Raw genomic sequence first — 17,743 nt, forward strand, 5'->3', positions numbered from 1 at the left:
CATTTTAGTATTTGTTTTTGCCTTATCATCCTGTAACTGAGGGTTTTCTCAAAGTACAATGGCTTCTTCGCAAGGCATGTATGAAAAGGTAATTGGTGATTGTAATTTTCTCATAGCTGTGATTGTGGATGGATTGCATGTCTGTTTTTGTTAGACTTTGACTGAGAGCCTTTTCTTTAGCATTAATTGGGATTAGCTTAAGTCCCTATAGCATCTACAAACAAATGGGATAATTCAAAAAGAAATTGGATCAGAGAAAGTCTCTTATAATGTGTTGCAGTGGCCTCACTCATGATTTCCTCTTCATGGCCAGTGCTGTTCTGCATCGAAGAGCATCTGTTCATTTCATTGAGGTTTTCTGTCATGTGCTACAAAGGGGGTGGGGGGAACTGGGTTAATGTCCAATTTAACATATTTGGAGTCCAACTTATTAAACCAAGGCAGATCAACAAACTGTAAGACTTCTTTTTCAACTATAACAAATGAAATGGTTTCATCAAAGTCTGAAGTCTCTCTCCTCTCCAGCTCCTCCATCGTCCCGTCTCCGGCCAAGTCTGTTGCCTTTTCTCAGCTGAGACTGAGAGGATGCTCCTTTAATCCATCCTGAAAACAGTCTCTCTTCATCCTCACACCCGTCTGCCCTCAGTCATCTTCAGCACCAGGTCCAGCTTCCCTCGGGGTCCCGCCTTCTTGAGGCCCGGCCTTGACCAATCCGGCACCCTAGGCAAGATTTTAGGTCTTGCATTGCCAGCATATACTGTATACTCTCAAGAAATGTAATAGCTTTTTCTCTGACAATTTTTTTTATTATTATTATTTAAAGAAAAAAAATTCCCAATCAGCATAGCCATCAAGATAACAAATTATAGATAAATAAATGCAAAAAGCTAAATGGATGTATGAAACACAATATGAAGAGCTATCATGAAGCATAAATGATACAGAAAATCACTCAGTAAATAATATTGTAGACTGCTGTTATTATTTAATATTCATTGCTTATTTAGTACAATTACTTGTAAAAATAGAGAAAGTGACACCTTTTAAAAAAGCATGTTAACAAGAGGAGCTTGTTAACATGCTCCTCTTGGAAGAGCAAATCTGTCGGGCACATAACAGCCACCACACCTCCATTCTGCTGCTTCCATGCTGGACAGGAGGTTAAAAAAAAGAAGTTCCACCTTTTTTCTTTCCTATTTATGCTGCTGATGTGGCGGCGTCCCCTGATGGATGGCGCCCTTAGCGTCTGCCAATGCAGCCTATGCCACGGTCGGGCTCTTCCTTCATAGATAATCTTTATAGTCCTTTCATCTTGGTCTCGTCTTGTTATCACCTGGGTCAGTCAGCAGGATGTCCTCTGGGTTCCTCTTCACTCCAGGTGGTCGTCTCCAAATGGTTCTTTTTACAGTTACATCAAAGCAAGTTATTATCAAAAGACGACTAGAAAGCACAACCTTATCATTACATTCATCCCCCTCTCTGTTAAACAAGGTGCCACATTCACCCCAAGTCTGCTCTAGCTGAAACTATGTGTGCATTTTAACCTTTCATTCAAATAATTTTTTAATAAAATAATTTGGCAGGATTTATGTGTGTGTATGTGGGCTTTCTCTCCCCCCTGGTAATCCATTTTCCTCCCACAGTTCATAAACATGTAGCCTATGTGAGGTTAATTGGCAACCTTGAATTTCCCCTGGGTGTGAATGTAAGTTTGAAAGTGAACATCCATTCTGCAGAATACATTATGGTAAGCTAGTAAAGTAAGCAGTGGGAGAAGAAATGGCAGTCTAAAGATCCTACAGAGAAAGATGAATCTGCTTAAACAGCTGCAGCAGAATGTGGCTTCATAAAAGCAATGGAACTGAATGCATTTTTTGTGGAAAAAAACTGTCAAACAAAAGTTTAAAAACTGAAAGCTGAAGCAGCACCAGTCCAACAGAGACACTGTGTAAACCCTTGTTACACACTACAGTTCCTTGTTACAAAGTGTTGGGAACTCCTTATGTAGTAGATTGCTGAAGTAGAAAAATGCTTTGTTCTGGACTGGAACCACCACGTTATCACTATGATGCAAGAGTTCAAACTCTACACACTCCTCACACACACATACACACACACACACACACACACACACACACACTGTGTGTGTGTGTGTGTGTGTTCTCGTATTTCTATCCTTGTTGGGGCCAAATGTCCCCACAAGGATAGCAAAACGTGAAACGACGTGCCTTGTGGGGACCTTTTTCCGGTCCTAAGTAGGAGAAACAGTGTTTTCTTGACCATGTTGTTGTTACTGAAAAAAGTAAAAGTGCAAAAACATTTCTTTAGGGTTAGGCTTTATTGTGGTGTGGGTTAGGGTTAGGGTAAGGGTCAGGGTTAGGGGCTAGACATGAATGGGAGTCAATGGAAGGTCCCCACAAGGCTAGAAATACGAGACTGCGCGTGTGTGTGTGTGTGTGTGTGTGTGTGTGTGTGTGTGTGTGAGTATGTGTCGGTGTACTCTAAATGTTTCAACACAAGTGCAGCAGTTGTGTTTTTTGTGCTATTTGCAAAGCTGATTGCTTCAGATTTAGAAAACAAACAGCAAAACCAGGTATGGAAGTCCACACAATGAATCCATTGCAATGGAAAAATGTGTAATGGTTAGCAGCTTCCGTGTTCTATTTGACATCGTGATAGGACAGTAGATTTTTACCATGTTCCCTTTAATTTAGCCACATACAGTATATGATATAAACAGTGAGTCATACTGAAACTTCTGCTTACTGAGTTTTCAATTGCCAACCCAATCCAGACATTATCTAATTGTGACACTAGATAAGTGAAATTACATGTCAGAGATATAGGGTATCTTTGCTATCAGCAATTGCCAATTTTTTTTACAGTCTTTAGCAAACGCACCACCTTCAGGCAGATGATAATATGACAGTAAAAAGACCATAAACCTATTATGAATATCACCTTCGGTATCTTTTAAGGTCAGTGGCAGTCAGGAGAGGAGCGCCGAAGTCTGTTCATTTTGAAGGTTCATTCAATGATCATTAAAACTTAAACAACCATGGACTCTGTGTCAATCAGACCAGGCTGTCCTCAAAGACATGACCATATACAGTTGACTCATGTCATTCAAGGTTAGGTAACTGGACAACAGGCTAACCTTGAATCACTTTATTATGTGATAGCCAGTGCTGTGTGAATTACTTTGAAAAGTTGTAGGCTTATAAATAAGCTTGGCTGATTTAATAGACAACTAGTTGCTTAGAAAAACAGCACTTGCATGAGCCTACCTTTACTTGTGCATGCCCCATATATGTTTTATTAATGCTAATGTTATTAACTGAAGCTCTGTGAAAGTAACATCCCGTAGTTGGAAATAAATGTCTGTTTGAAATTGGTCATTATTGAAATGACATAAAAGCACTCCCATAAGGTGATGCAATTTTTAACAATCATGCAAAACACTCTGCTCACAAACCCGTTCTTGAAACAAAATATATTTGTAAACTGAAAATGAAAAAAGCTGCAAAAAACAACTGAGATGAAGTACCAGCAGATCAAAACAGTAAGAGATTGTAGTGAAATAGCTGTTATTATGTTCAACATATTCTTTGAGTTGTTCAATTTTGTCCAAAGCCTTAAAATTTTCCATTTGTACAGGGCCTTCATTTGGCCAGTATCATCCTCGCATCGCAATAATGTCTCACTCTGTGATGTTTTATTCTCAACACTGAAGACACCTCCCATGTCAACTTTAAGAATTTTCAACAAAACAAAATTGAGAGGACACAATTCATTATCCACCAGTTTAAAGGTGCATTAAGGAGTTTCTCAACTTTAAAAATACTTATTTTCCACCATAAATATGTTACAAACAGGGTGCAAACTACGGGGGGGGGGGGGGGGGGGGGTGTTCTCAGCCCCCCTTGATAAGACATCGAGGACATTTGTGAATTTCTGGTGGGGCCCTAAATATTGGCAAAATGCTGTTTCCCCCGTGTATTTCCTTTATTTTATTATTGATATTTTTGTATGATCATAATCATGGACCATATGCAGAATTAGGCCATTTTTAGTGTATGAATTGCGCATCATGTCTTAAGTACATTGCGCATCATGTCCTGTTCCGTGCACGTACATGGATACAAGCCACAGACACGAGCATTTCACTTAGCTACAGTTACGCCTGAGGCCTGAAGCGGCCATTGTTTCGCATAAAACATGCAAACTCCTTAATGCACCTTTAAGTTAAAGGATAAGTACAGTTCCAACAGTTTTCACGTTGTTTATAGAATGAAGTACAACAATATACTCACCCAGAAGGCTTTTCTGATCTGAACAGTGCTTCGGGAGAAATTTAGATCTAAAATCGAGTGGCACACATCCGTATGCATATAGCAGATGGGGCATCGGTAACGCCGCTCCTAAAACGGCTTTAATCGTCCAAAAACTCATTAGTTTCAACAATATTTCATCATGGTCCGCTCACGCCTCTCCTCCACGACAGACCGGTGTCGAGACTGTCATATATGCAGATATATGTTCGATTTGAACTTACTACTTGGCGCAGTTAAGAAGTGCACACGTATCTAGACACCTACATCTAGATATCTATATCTATATGTCTAGGCAGTAGTGTGACATAAGCGGGAGCTACAGAAGCCGCAGTGTTGATGCTGCCACCTAGACATATAGACATAGATACGAGGGGGGACCCAAAATTAACCGGACTGTGGTTATAAAAAAAAAAAACAAGAATGATTTCAGACTGTTGGCCATTATATGTCACTATAGCATAGCCTTACGGTGTGTTTCCACTGGACGCGACATGAATTTTTCGAGCAATGAGATTACATACAAAGTCAATGTAATGACGCAATTGTCGCTCAATCTTGAGCAGTGGGCGGCGGAGGGCGAGCGATAACGTGGCGGGTGGCCGGTGGCGAGCGTTTCCAGCGAAAAATCCGCACGCCCGTCAACTTGCACTGCCAGTCGGCCCCGCCCACCGCTCGCCCGCCGCTTCATCACTCCACGCTTGTCGCTCGAGTTGAAATAATTGAACTTTTTAAGCGAATTCCCTCGTATCTAGATGTAGGTGTCTAGATACGCGAGACTTCTTAACTGTGGAGGAGTGGTGTGAGCAGACCATGATGAAATATTGGTGAAACTAATGAGTTTTTTAACAATTAAAGCCGTTTTAGGAGCGGCGTTACCGATGCCCCGTCTGCTATATGCATACGGATGTGCGCTGCTTGATTTTGGATCTAAATTTCTCCCGAAGCACTGTTCAGATCAGAAAAGCTTTCTGGGTGAGTATATTGTTGTACTTCATTCTATAAACAACGTGAAAACTTTTGAAACCGTTCTTATCCTTTAAGGTCAATCGTGCGTTGACTCTGCTGCCTTGTAAATGTGTTTCCAGATAGGCTTTCACACTGATGACAAATCCATTAATAGCAGTTACATAACTCTCTGACTTAAACATGTTGCATAAGACATTTTATCATGTGCTGCAATTCATTTGGTGTGTTTTCAATGGTCTTTAGTTAAACAAACTTTTAGCAGTTAAAATATAATATTTTAAAGGGGTTGTATCATGCTTTTTTAGCTAGTCCAAACCCTAGAAATGGCATTAACATGGTAATAGTTTATTTTTGGCGCAAAGGAAAAGTCATTTTGTGTGAAATAAAAAAATTTCTGGGGCTAATTCTGAAACCCGGAAGAGAAAACGCTCTGTTTCACTGAAAATCCCGCCTCTCCCTCTGTGGACTTTGACTGACAGCGTACTTCAACCAATCAGCGCTTCGTTAGCGTCTCTAAGGGTTAGCTTTAGCTCTTTAGCTCTAGCTTCTCTACACGGAAATACACGCGAAAATGTCTTTTCCTGTTAGAAACTGAGTGTATACAGTGAAGAGGCAGAAAAGCTTGGTCTCCATGTGAGCTGGACTAAGACAAAGTTCATGCATGTCGGTGAGGGACCAGACCCACCTCCTATCCCGCTTGGTAACGGCTCTGTTGAGCTTGTGAAGAACTTTGTGTACCTGGGATCCACAGTGACAGATAACGGGGATCTTAAACCAGAGATTCTCCGCAGGAGAGCCCTGGCAGCCTCTGCCCTGCAGTCTCTCTGGAAACCACTCTGGCGACATCAAGCCATCTCACGCAAGACGAAGCTCCAAATCTACAACACCACCGTACTCTCCATTCTGTTATATGGCTCTGAAACATGGCCCCTAAATAAGACCCTGGCCACAAGAATAGATGGCTTTGACAGCAGGGCTCTCAGAACCATCGAGAACATTAGGTGGCCACAGCGAATATCCAACAAAGCGCTTAGAGCCCGCACAAACCAGCCCAGAGCCTCCTGCCTGGCTGCACAACGCCGCATCCGCTGGTTCGGCCATGTTCTCCGTCTCCCCCCTTGACCACCCGACAAAAGCCATCCTGAAGTTTGATCCAAAGGCCGCAGGCTGGAGACGACCACGAGGCAAGCCCCGCACTCGATGGCTTGACATTATTGCGGACGACCTCCGACAACACGGAGTAACCGTGAAGGACGCAGACCTGCTGGCACAAGATCGCCTGTACTGGAAAAACCTGGTTTCTCTGGTCGGCTCTACGCAACGGGACGGGACACCAGCCCAACGCAGGAGCATTAAGTAAGTAAGTAAGTGTTAGAAACTCACCAAGCACAGACCCTTCAGACTCTTGCTCTTGCTTGACTGTTGCTTTCAGACGATGGTTAAAGTTTATCTCCGAAATCAGAGTTAGAAAAAAACGGCAATGCTGATTGCAGAGGGCCTGCGGGAGGAGGGCTCAGGGGAGCCATCTTCTCCGTGTGACGTGAACATGGGAAAACAGAGCGTTTTCACGGGTGCGGGAGGGGCTGCCTCTCTGAGCAGCACAACAAGGAGGAAAGCTCAAACACGCAGGCACGGAGGAAAAAAACGCTTTGGGGGTGTTTTTGGTGAGTACATAGCCATATAACAAGGTTAAAACATACAAAAAGTGAATTTTGCATGATACAGCCCCTTTAAGGTTTTAAATCCCAGTGTTTCATTCACATGCACTAAACGTGTGATCAAGTTCTAGTTCAAGAATCTATTTCTATCTTACCATCATGTTTAACTCAATATCTTTTCATCTTTGTTTTTTATTTTTTGAAAAACTTTTTTTCAACAATGTATCACATCTTGTGAGGTAGAGGTGTATCATTTAGAGTTGTATCATTTTAGATACTTATTATGTAGATAAGTAGAGCTGTATCATTTTAACAATACTTTTCACTTTCTGATATCCATCGTCTTCTGTACCATTTACATCTTGTTTAGGGTCCAGGGGTGCAGTCACCAATCTACAATTTGATTTAGCAGACGCTTTTGTCCAAAGCAACAAACAACACTGGGTGCTACTCAGGGTTCAGTGTCTTGCCCAAGGACACTTCGACACGCTGACAGGGTGACACAAGATCAAACTCACAACCTCCCAATTGTTCTGACAACCACTCTCCCCACTGAACCACATCCCCCCCAATATCCCAGTTAACTATAGGCCAAGGCACAGGGTAAGCACAGATAGACTGAATTAAACACACTCACACATCCACACGTAGGGACAATTTAGCATCACCAATTCACCTCACATTTTGTTGTTTTTGGACTGTGGGAAGAAAACAGATATCCCACACATGCACAGGGAGAACATGCAAACTGCAGAGAATGCCTCAGCTGGTATTTGAACCTATGGTCACCGGTGTGTGCATGTGTGTGTGTGTACAACTATGAGCGCAGGTGTTCCGATGGTCTCTCATGAAGCTGATGTCCTCGTTTCTTTGACAGTTTGCTGAGGGTGCTTTCACACCAACCCAGTTTGATCTGGACCAGAGATCACTTCAGCATCTTTCCGGAAATGTTCGCTTCCTTTCTTTATATGTGAAAGTTCCCGTGAACTGAGATCTGGACCAAACCAGCGAAAGCTGGTCTCTTTGAAACCATGGAACTCGGTTCCCTTGAAGTGCAGGCACACACTGACAGATGGTCAGTAGACTATATCGTGGTTGCTTGTGACTTGTGGCTCACTGGCTGCTGGGGTGAGACTCTTGTCAACAGTGCCCCCAAATGAGCAGCTGTTGTAATTGCATGACATTGTCCATGCATTTGCCTTTGAGCCTGAGCTCAGCATGGCACGCCCTTGCTGTGGAGATACAGCCAAACAACAGAAACAGTCAAACTGCGAAACCCCTTGACTCAAAACTGGTCAGTTGTCTATAGTTTCATAACTTGAAGCTGAATGTGTATAGTTTTTTCAACTATGAATATCTTTATATGCATTGAGCTCTCATTACATGTAAAAAATGAAACTGAATTTCCCCATTGGGGAGCAGTAAAGTTTCTTGAATCTTGAAAAATTGTATGCAGATTATCAGATTTGGTTTTTTTTTTTTTTTTTTTTTACACATTTGAAAAACTGATTACAGAATATTTCTCCTTCACTCTGTCTACTGTCACTTTGAACAGACTGAGATAGAGACAGTTTCTCTATGCAGAGAGACAACTGGCTTTAACGCCCCCACAGTGTGGTCCACTCTCAAAACTGCTGTGAAAGTAGGCCAAACCAAATGAAGGTGTGAAAATTCTCTTCCCCCCTGGTGCATCACTTTGCAGCTTGCATTTGATGAATAGTTTTTTTTTTTTTATTACTTGAATGTTGAGAGTGGTGTAATGGTTAGTTCAATGATTAGATCTCTGTAATCACAGCAAGGAGTACCGGGTTCAAAACCAAGCTCAGCTCCTTTGTATATTTGTGTGTGTGTGTGTGTGTGTGTGTGTGTGTGTGTGTGTGTGTGTGTGTGTGTGTGTGTGTAGTTCTCCCCAAGCATCATGCAGTGTGGCTACCAGTCGATGTAAATTTCAGTGAATGTCTCTTAAGTGGGATAAATATAGTATACTTTTTTTTAAAAAATCAGATCTCAGAAAGTATATAAGTTCAATTCACTTTTTTTTCTAATTCAGTTTTTCACTCTTTCCTGTTTTTTTTTTTCTTTTTCTGTTTTTATAATGGAAAAATAGCACACTATCTTTGAGTAATTTCCTAACTCGGTGGTTTTCAAAGTGTGAGGTACGCCTCCCCTCGGGGGCACCAGAGCAGGCATTTCTCTCCGTCAGTGGGGGCTCACTCTTCTGTATTTTGAAACCCCTGTCCAAACTGGCTGGAAGCTCCTCGTACTACAGTTTTTCTCCATTGGTTTAGCTCATTTCTTGAAACTGAAAAGACATTCTCAAAACAACATGGACAAATCTCCAAACTATCTTGTAACTGCTCACAACAGAACGGTGTTTCTCATTAATTTCATCACATTGGAAATGTCTTAGTACACGTCTCCATGTCTCAGATCATATTTGCAAATGAATAAGCACAGTAAGGATGGATTTAGTACAATTTCCAAGTGAATATGTCATGTTGATCTAAACTGATTGATTGATTCTCAGTCTAATGGTTTTTCTCTCCAAAACATATTGGCATAATTTCATTGTATCAGTCACCACCTGCAAAATCATCTGTTCAACTGTCAAAATCAGTCAAGAACAAACTTCAACACCATGAATACCAGACATGAATGTGTTGACATGAGAGTGAGGACAGTCAGTAGGTTGAGGAGGGTGAGGAGAGAGACCAGTGAAGAAGTGAGCTGTGAAACTCCAGTTTCATTTACAGCACAATGGGCCACATACAATTTTCTTTTTTTGTTGTGTGTTTGTGTTTATTTTACAGTATATGATGGATGGATGGAAGTTACTTAGCGTTTGAATAAAAATTCTAACAGTTTCCTTGGAGGTATGAGAGCAATGTATGAATCAAAACTTGAAGGATCTTCTTACAGTAAAATGCTTTTTTTCTTCATTTTCTTATACACAATATTTTCTGTTAGGGCAACCCAAAGAAGAAAATAAAAACTATCACAGGAATCACTGTGAATGAAGGACTGGGCTCAGACAGAAAGGTAGATGAGGGATCTTTCAATGGTCCTCTACCCTTAATGAAAAGACATCTAAACATTTTGACTGTCAGTGCTCTCACGGTGCCAAAAGGACAAAGCATTTTGAGGACATTGACCATTTGTTTGAGAAAGAAATTTAGTTTTTCCACCTGAGTGAACTGTTTTGGAAGAGATCTGATCTTTGACAGGTGAACCGTGGTGTTTTGTTGAACCATCCAGGTTGTTTTTGACAACAGAACCAAGAGAACTGAGAACGTCCGGTCTGTTTTGAGAAATGAGCCAAAATTGTTGAGAAGGATCTTTACATTTTGGAGGCTCTGACTGTTTACATGGGAAAGAAATGTAGCTTTGAAACATATGTGAACAGTTTTGGGAGAGAGATGAGCTTTTGCAAGTGAACTACGGTGTTCAGCTGAACTGTAAGACCATTTTGCCAAATGATCTTGGAGTTTTGAAAATGTAATTTCGGTTTCAAGAAATGAGCCAAACCAATGGAGAAAAACTGTAATACAGTGTCAAGTTTGAGATTCAGATTGAAAATACTGGAGGTGGATTTATAAAGTGAATAAATGCCCTTTTGTTTATTAAACTAAACAATTTTAGGGTCAATTTGATTTTGCAGGAATGTGAACCCGAATACACCTGTACACATTTCATCTTTATTTTTAGAGCACATTTAAGTGAAGCCTAAGGCCAAACAAAGTGCTTTACAGGACAATTAAAACCATCAAGACAGGAACAAGCAAAACAAAGTAGAAAAGCAATGAAGCATAAGATCACAACATCCAGAGGTGATTCTGCTCAGCCGAAGGCCAGGGTGAAAAAGCACATCATTTGCAAGAGTTCAGTCAGGGGAAACCTAAGCAAGGTAGAGGAAGTAGATAAACATGCCGCACGGAGCGGTCCTACACAACGCTCAAGCAAAAATCCTTTAAGGCCGAAATGTTAACCACTGCCACCCACCACACTCACTGAGCTCTTTGTCATAAAAATCACAAAACTAAGCAAAAAAAAGCTATAAATATGAGTATTATAGTGGAATAAGGTTTAACTATTTCATTCACAAAAACAGTCAATGTCACTCACATTTCTAATTCGCTCATGGTTACTCTGAGAAGCACAGAGTCTTTGTGACTCCTTGGGTCTCGAATAAACTGATTATTATCATTTTTCAAAATGGATTAGTATGTGTCATTTCAGCTGTTTTTGGACCGTACATGGGAAAAACAATCATGTCAATCCTTCATGAAAACCTGGAAAAAATGCTTTATGGTATTAATAGCACTACAGAACAGTATTCTAAAAAAAAAAAAAAAAAAACTTTCTTGCAAATGATGAAAAGTAAGGAACAATTCGATAAAATATGAGTGTGGACTGGAAGAGAATAGTTTGCAGTCTTAAAATTTGTTCTGACACCAGGCAGAATTTGGAAACTTAAAGGTGTTGCAAAGTTCAGTTTGAGGTTTTGAGGTGTATCAGCAGATTCTCTGCAACCTTTCAGCATTTCACAGCAGTTGCTACACCTCATGTTACCAAGTAACAGAGAGATAACAGATTATATTTGTGGTATTTCAGTGTAAGAGCATGTCACAAGCTGCAGTAAATTGCAGTAAAATGCTAAAATATAAACATAACACCAAACAACTTTTCGCTTATCCAGACATTCCTTTGCAGTGTTGACAAATTCAAATGTGAAAAATGTAAAAATGTTTCATCAAGTAAAGTTTGTTTAGTGATATGGAAATATCTCTGCCTGTTCTGGTGGTTTTTTACTTGTTCTTTTTGTAGGTCACTTTTTTCTTCTTTCTTGCTGTATTGCTTGAAGTATCCAGCATTAAGTTAGCGGTCAGTCTTTAAATTGCAGCTATAAGTGATTACATTTCTTTCTTTTGTTTGAGTCAACAGGTACAAGGTAAAAGTTGATAGCCTGCAGAGCACTGCAGAGTTTGACTTCTTGGAAATCATCTAAATCTCAGTTCACTTTTTATTTCATTTCATTTTTATCATATACATCATTTGTGTCCATTCATTTGTTTAGTTTAAATCACTATGTTAGTTTGGAAGGTTGTGGTGCACACCAGAGCAGCGACTTCTGGAGCTCCAGGGACAATGTTCAGTTTAATTTAGCAGTGAATGAGTTCACTGCTCCACAATGATTTATTACAACTTCTAATTTATGAATAAATATAAAATCTGGTTATGCTCTTTGTTGCCTTTCTTTATTTTCCATTAGAGTGACTTTACGTATATCTTTATTTACTCCTTCATCAGAGTTAATGTCGTTTAATACCTTCAGGACTGAGCAGCATTCACAGTCGAGGAGCAGTTAGTCAGCAGTAAGCTATAGTCATCGTGTTCATGGAAACATTTAGTTAATTTGGTTTATAATAGAGTACGTTAGGTGTCACACTCAGGGGCCCCACATGTCGAGGGCTGGCCTTGTCCGTATGTAGACACAGAATTAAAACAATAAAAACAAAACAGACTTTGGTTCCAGATGTACCTGGTAGAACCCACACATTTATTTACGTGTCAGACAAAGCAGATAACAAACAACAGATAATACCATTGATGCTCCTATGCCACAAGTATGAGAGAGACAGATTTTTTTTTTTGTTTTCACTTAAATTTTTCACCAGACAGCAGTTTAAATGAGCTCAAGCAGAGTGTTTTGATTTTATAACTAATGACAAATTCACAAAGAAACATTTTATATCTTTATTAACTCATCTTAAAACCTAAAACTTGCAAAGGTATGATGGATCTTTTGTTTTTTTTATTTAAACATATCTGAATGAGCAAAGCTTTCTTTAGCTCAGGAGAATAAATGAAGCAAAGCAATACATCCACACAATTTCAGTTCATTTAGCATTTCTTTTTTCGGAGAATGCGGTTGATCCAGGGAAGGAATTTGGACACGTCTGTGTAGATGTTTGGTATGTTTGGGTAAGTACAGGTTTTGTTGTTGTTAAAAGAAGCCACAGCCACTGCTACATCCTTGCCACACACCAGAGGGCCACCAGAATCACCCTGGAAAGCAGAAACATATCAGTGACTGCTGGATCATTCCAAATGATTGTACCATATTTTCAGTAAAATGGCAGGAAAAATACCTGGCAGAATCCTGTTTTTGTGCCATATCCACCTGCACAGGTCACATTAGCGGGCAGTTTGTTCTTCCACAACTTCTGACATGTTTTCTGATCGATTACTGGAACATTGGCCACTTGCAGTTTGGGTACAGCCGTTCCACCTGTTTTGGTAAGCCCCCATCCTGCCACTTTGCACTTCTTATATGTTTTTGGGTTTATTTCACCACTTGGAAGTTGAACTGGCTGAATGGGTTTTTTGCCAACGAGAGCTTTCCTAGATAGCTGGAAACAAATAAAGAAACACCTTTGCAGTTATGTTAATTATTGTGAAACACAAATATTTTGTAGTAAATAGACAAACGTCTATGGAGTTGGAGGTTATGACATAGCAATAGTATTGTTAGAAAATGATGTGTAAACATAGCAAGTATCAGCATTAAGACAAAAATCCATAAAGGTGACAGGCACATGGACTCGCATTAGGGGTTCTGAGTGGTTATGTACCTCCTCTGTTCAGTAATTTTAAGGCTTTACAGCCTTGCAACGTCCAATGTCCAAAGTCATAGTGTTTCATAAACTCATGCCCATGGAACTGTTTATACTCTTTATAAAAGTGAGGCCCTTTTGGCAGACCATCAGATCATGTTTTGCTTAGTGTGACATTTTGCAATCATTACTAAATTATCTATTTTTCAAACAAAATATGTTATAATTGCACTGAGTCTAATGAGGAACAACACAGTGGTGAAATGGAGGTCAGATTCTCCCCCTTCAGAAACGAATTGCTACAGTTTAAATAAAATTTAATCCTAAAAAAAATCCTTTTTTTATGGTAGTTGAATTGATGTCTACTTACTTTGAGGAGCATGATATCGCTTCCAGAGCCAAGCTTCTTGTATGATGGGTGCTTGCACTTCTGTATGCTGTATCTCATTGTGGCGTCATTGACCTTCTTGAGATCATGGGTACCCAGAACAACACTCTCAGGCTTCCTGCATGAAAAGAACAATTTGTTGAATCAGTCAAGTCATACATATTAAGGGGAAAGAAATATTGCAAAAAGAGCAGTCACTCACCAATCATCGCAATGTGCAGCGGTCATTACATAGTCTTCGCTGATCAGGAATCCTCCACATGCATGACCCATTTTGTTTTGCACCGATGCCATATACATCATTGACTTTTTATTGGCATTTTTCCCTTTAATGATTTCACTCCCAAGAGCTGAAAACAACCAAAGAGAAGAAGGTAAACGTCTCACATGAAAGCAGCACAGTGAAATAACAGATCAAGTTTACCTTGCTGTCCAAGAGAAGCCAGAACTTGTAAAAGCAGAAACTTGTACAGGGCTTGCATGATGGCTTGAATGATGCTTGTAGGAGAGACTGAATCGAACTGTTCCTTGTTGGGGGGCGAGGTGACAACTTTATAGAGCTGTTACCTCTACTTTGCAGCTTTGCTGTTATTCTGTGGTTTTCCTTCACTTCAGGGGGATTTCCTGCCCCTTCTGTGTTAAAGTTGTGATAATCAAACTTGTGAAAACTAGAGGAGTAGGTGAAGCATCACCAACACTGGTGGTTTCACTATCCAGTTAAGCAGTGTGAGCAGTCTGCACATGAATACAGAAACAATCACACATGACATTTATGTTGCTGTCTTTTAATTTAAGAAAATCACAAATACTCAATACAAGAATGCAAGAAAAATGTACTTTGATTTTGAAATCACTGTTGTGTGTGTGTGTGTGTGTGTGTGTGTGTGTGTGTGTGTGTGTGTGTGTGTGTGTGTGTGTGTGTGTGTGTGACTGTGCGCGCTCGCGCACGCAGTGCTTTTTCAGTAATACCTGACATCCAGCAGGGAGAGCAAGAGTTTACAATTGAAGTTTTGAAGTTGCTGCTGTGATGTGCAGCCATCAGAGGGCGCTGTGTTTCCACTGACACTCAGTCACAAATTGAGTTGTTAAAGAAATCCTTCAAATTGCATCTGACTGGCTGCCAAAATTAACAATATCCATGACCTGTTCCAGCAAATACAACTGTTGTAGTTAAGAGTGAACATGAACAGTAAGGATCTTTTTGTGGAGCTGGAGTGGAAGGATGCAAATTATAGTAACATCAGGAGTCAGATAGGACTAGGAACAGTGTCACAAGGTAGCTATATAGCTTTATATCATTCTACATTTACATATGCTATATGTCTGACAACAATTTAAAGCTGTTTGTAAAATAATAATTACCATGGACACAATTATGTCAAAATTACAAACTGAAATTTTGTGAAATTGCTACACACAAAAAAAGTTTTATACATTATGGAAGCTGAGTTGCCAGCAGAGCAGTCCTGTTCACAGTGGGCTCTGGAGGGCCCTGATCTTGAATTAATTAGGTCAAAGTCAGGGGCTCCTCGTTGGGTTTTGTGTGGGGCTTGGCGGTGACATGGTCATTAGATTCAGGTGTTTAAAAGCAGCGACACATCTAAAACATCAGGAGAGGGGGCCCTAAAGGACTAAGGCCGGAGACCAATGTTGTAGTTTGCTCGTGCTCACATGTTATTGTAAGAATATTGATCCCTGTTAAGGACTTTTTTTTGTGGAGCCTCTTCATCATGTATGCATGTGATTTTTTTCTAGGTTCTCCAGAGAGGTTAACTGGTGACGGGAAATTGCCTGTCAGTGTGAATTTGACTGTATGTCCCTCTATATTTGTTATGTGAGGGATTGGTCTCTTATCAACGGTGCTCTGCTCTTATACATACATATATATATATATATATATATATATATATATATATATATATATATATATATATATATATATATTATATATATATTATATATGTATATATATATATATATATATATATATATATATATATATATATAGATATATATATATATATGTATATATATATATGTATATATATATATATATATATATATATATATATATATATATATATATATATATATATATATATATTTACCGCTAAAGATCACAGGATGGTGGTTTCTGACTTGGTCCTGGGACCTCGCTGAGTGAGTCTGTCTGTCCTTAGATTGTCAGAACTTCACTAAAATAAACTCAAGCATACATTCTAGGTTCATAAGCAGTCCTGGAAACTATTCAGAAGTCTTTTTGTTTGTTTGTGATTTCATTAGGTTTCTGAGATTGGGTGTGTCTTTAATGTCTTGTAATGTTTGTCTCCACTGTTATGTTTAGGCAAATGTGCAGCCTTTTTTTAGGAGTAATATGTAGGTGACCACAAAAAAAGTTGGAAACCACTGGTGTGGTGTTCTTTCAAAATGATAAAATATTGATTTACAATCAGTATATTAGCCTAGGAGGTCTTCACTATGTTGTGATAGAAATGACTTATAATGTTCAAACAAACAGGATTTATGAATTAGTCCAGACTTTCACATACGTTTCAATCTCTCAGATGGTCCAGACTGCATTGCTTTACTTTAATGCTCTCAGTGTACATTTGAGAGTTGTTGTTCCACATATATGGTGCTGGGCAAAAAAGAAAACATAATATACCATTTGTTATTCTTTTTCCAAGCTTTCGGCAAGGACTTATTGAAGACTACGTTAAATTTCTACACCCTTGATTGGATGAAGTGCTTTTCAGCCAATGTAAATTTTTCCTATTCTTCAACATGATGACAGACCTTGAAGAAAGACGCTGGCATTTACAAATCATGCTTATTGTCCAATAATAAAACCTGCTGAGTTTAATCCAATAAAAACTTTCTCACCTGCCTTATTTCAAAACCTCACTCTTGTAAAACTGAAATGAGAAAAAAGCAGATTTTTGACATTGCACATGAATGTGAAAGTTTACTGCCCACCACAATCCTATTAATATGTGAAGGAAGCGAGTGCAGCGTTAAAGAAATATCTCCATGCATGTAGTGACAAAACACAGAGTTTTTCTGGTTTCCCTGGCATTAAAAATTATTTCAAACACAAGCAAGACTTGAGGGGTAGGGTGGATAGACATTGGCACTGCTCAGACTTTGCATGAAGCGGCTCTGACTTTGGTCTTTTCCAGCCACTTAAAGCCAAAGACAACTTCATGATGTTGACCGGGACTGTTGCCAACATGTGGCTGGCCTGCCTCAGATGACCAGACTTTACAGAGGGAAATCCTTAAGGTAAGGTTGCCACTATGTTTTTTCAGTAATCCTTTTTGTGCATTGCTTATTTTCTACATTCTAAGATGTTTTAATTGTCGCAGCCTGTCACAGGTATTCTGTATGGGAGAAACATACCTGGTGCTCCTAACTGTATTGTGACTTGCTTTCCTTTCCTAATCACAATTTTACTTTTCTCCTCATTGGGCATTGTCTGACTCTGCTTTCCCTTATATCTTAGAGACAGATAGAAACAGTCTTATCTATGTGGGATCACTGTGTCACTGCTCCAGATACATACAGAGAGAGATGTTGGCCTAATGCTGTGAACACTTGTATCTCCCTGGGCAGTGGTGCCACTACACGCACAGCAAACAGATGGTAAACTGAGGGAGGCTGTTCCATTTAAACTGCACAGCTGTTTTCTCAAACACTCAACACTGATTTTTTCATAATGTATAACCCAATACAGTTTGTCACAGCAGCTATAATGTTGCTTAAACATGTTGATATTGTAAAAAA

General features: G+C 39.6%; 1 protein-coding gene across 1 annotated transcript; it reads right to left on the reverse strand.

Moving 5' to 3' along the window:
* Window positions 1–12,491: 12,491 nt before the first annotated feature.
* Window positions 12,492–14,501, reverse strand: LOC115381753 (mast cell protease 1A-like). Its single transcript, XM_030083343.1, has 5 exons — window positions 14,385–14,501; window positions 14,163–14,310; window positions 13,943–14,078; window positions 13,108–13,368; window positions 12,492–13,024 (listed from the first exon to the last, which is right to left on the reverse strand). Exons 1-5 carry the CDS (start codon window positions 14,440–14,442, stop codon window positions 12,860–12,862), a joined length of 768 nt encoding a protein of 255 aa, XP_029939203.1. The 5' UTR covers window positions 14,443–14,501; the 3' UTR covers window positions 12,492–12,859.
* Window positions 14,502–17,743: the final 3,242 nt, after the last annotated feature.

The sequence above is a fragment of the Salarias fasciatus genome, chromosome 23 (assembly GCF_902148845.1).
Source record: "Salarias fasciatus chromosome 23, fSalaFa1.1, whole genome shotgun sequence".
NCBI lineage: Eukaryota > Metazoa > Chordata > Actinopteri > Blenniiformes > Blenniidae > Salarias > Salarias fasciatus.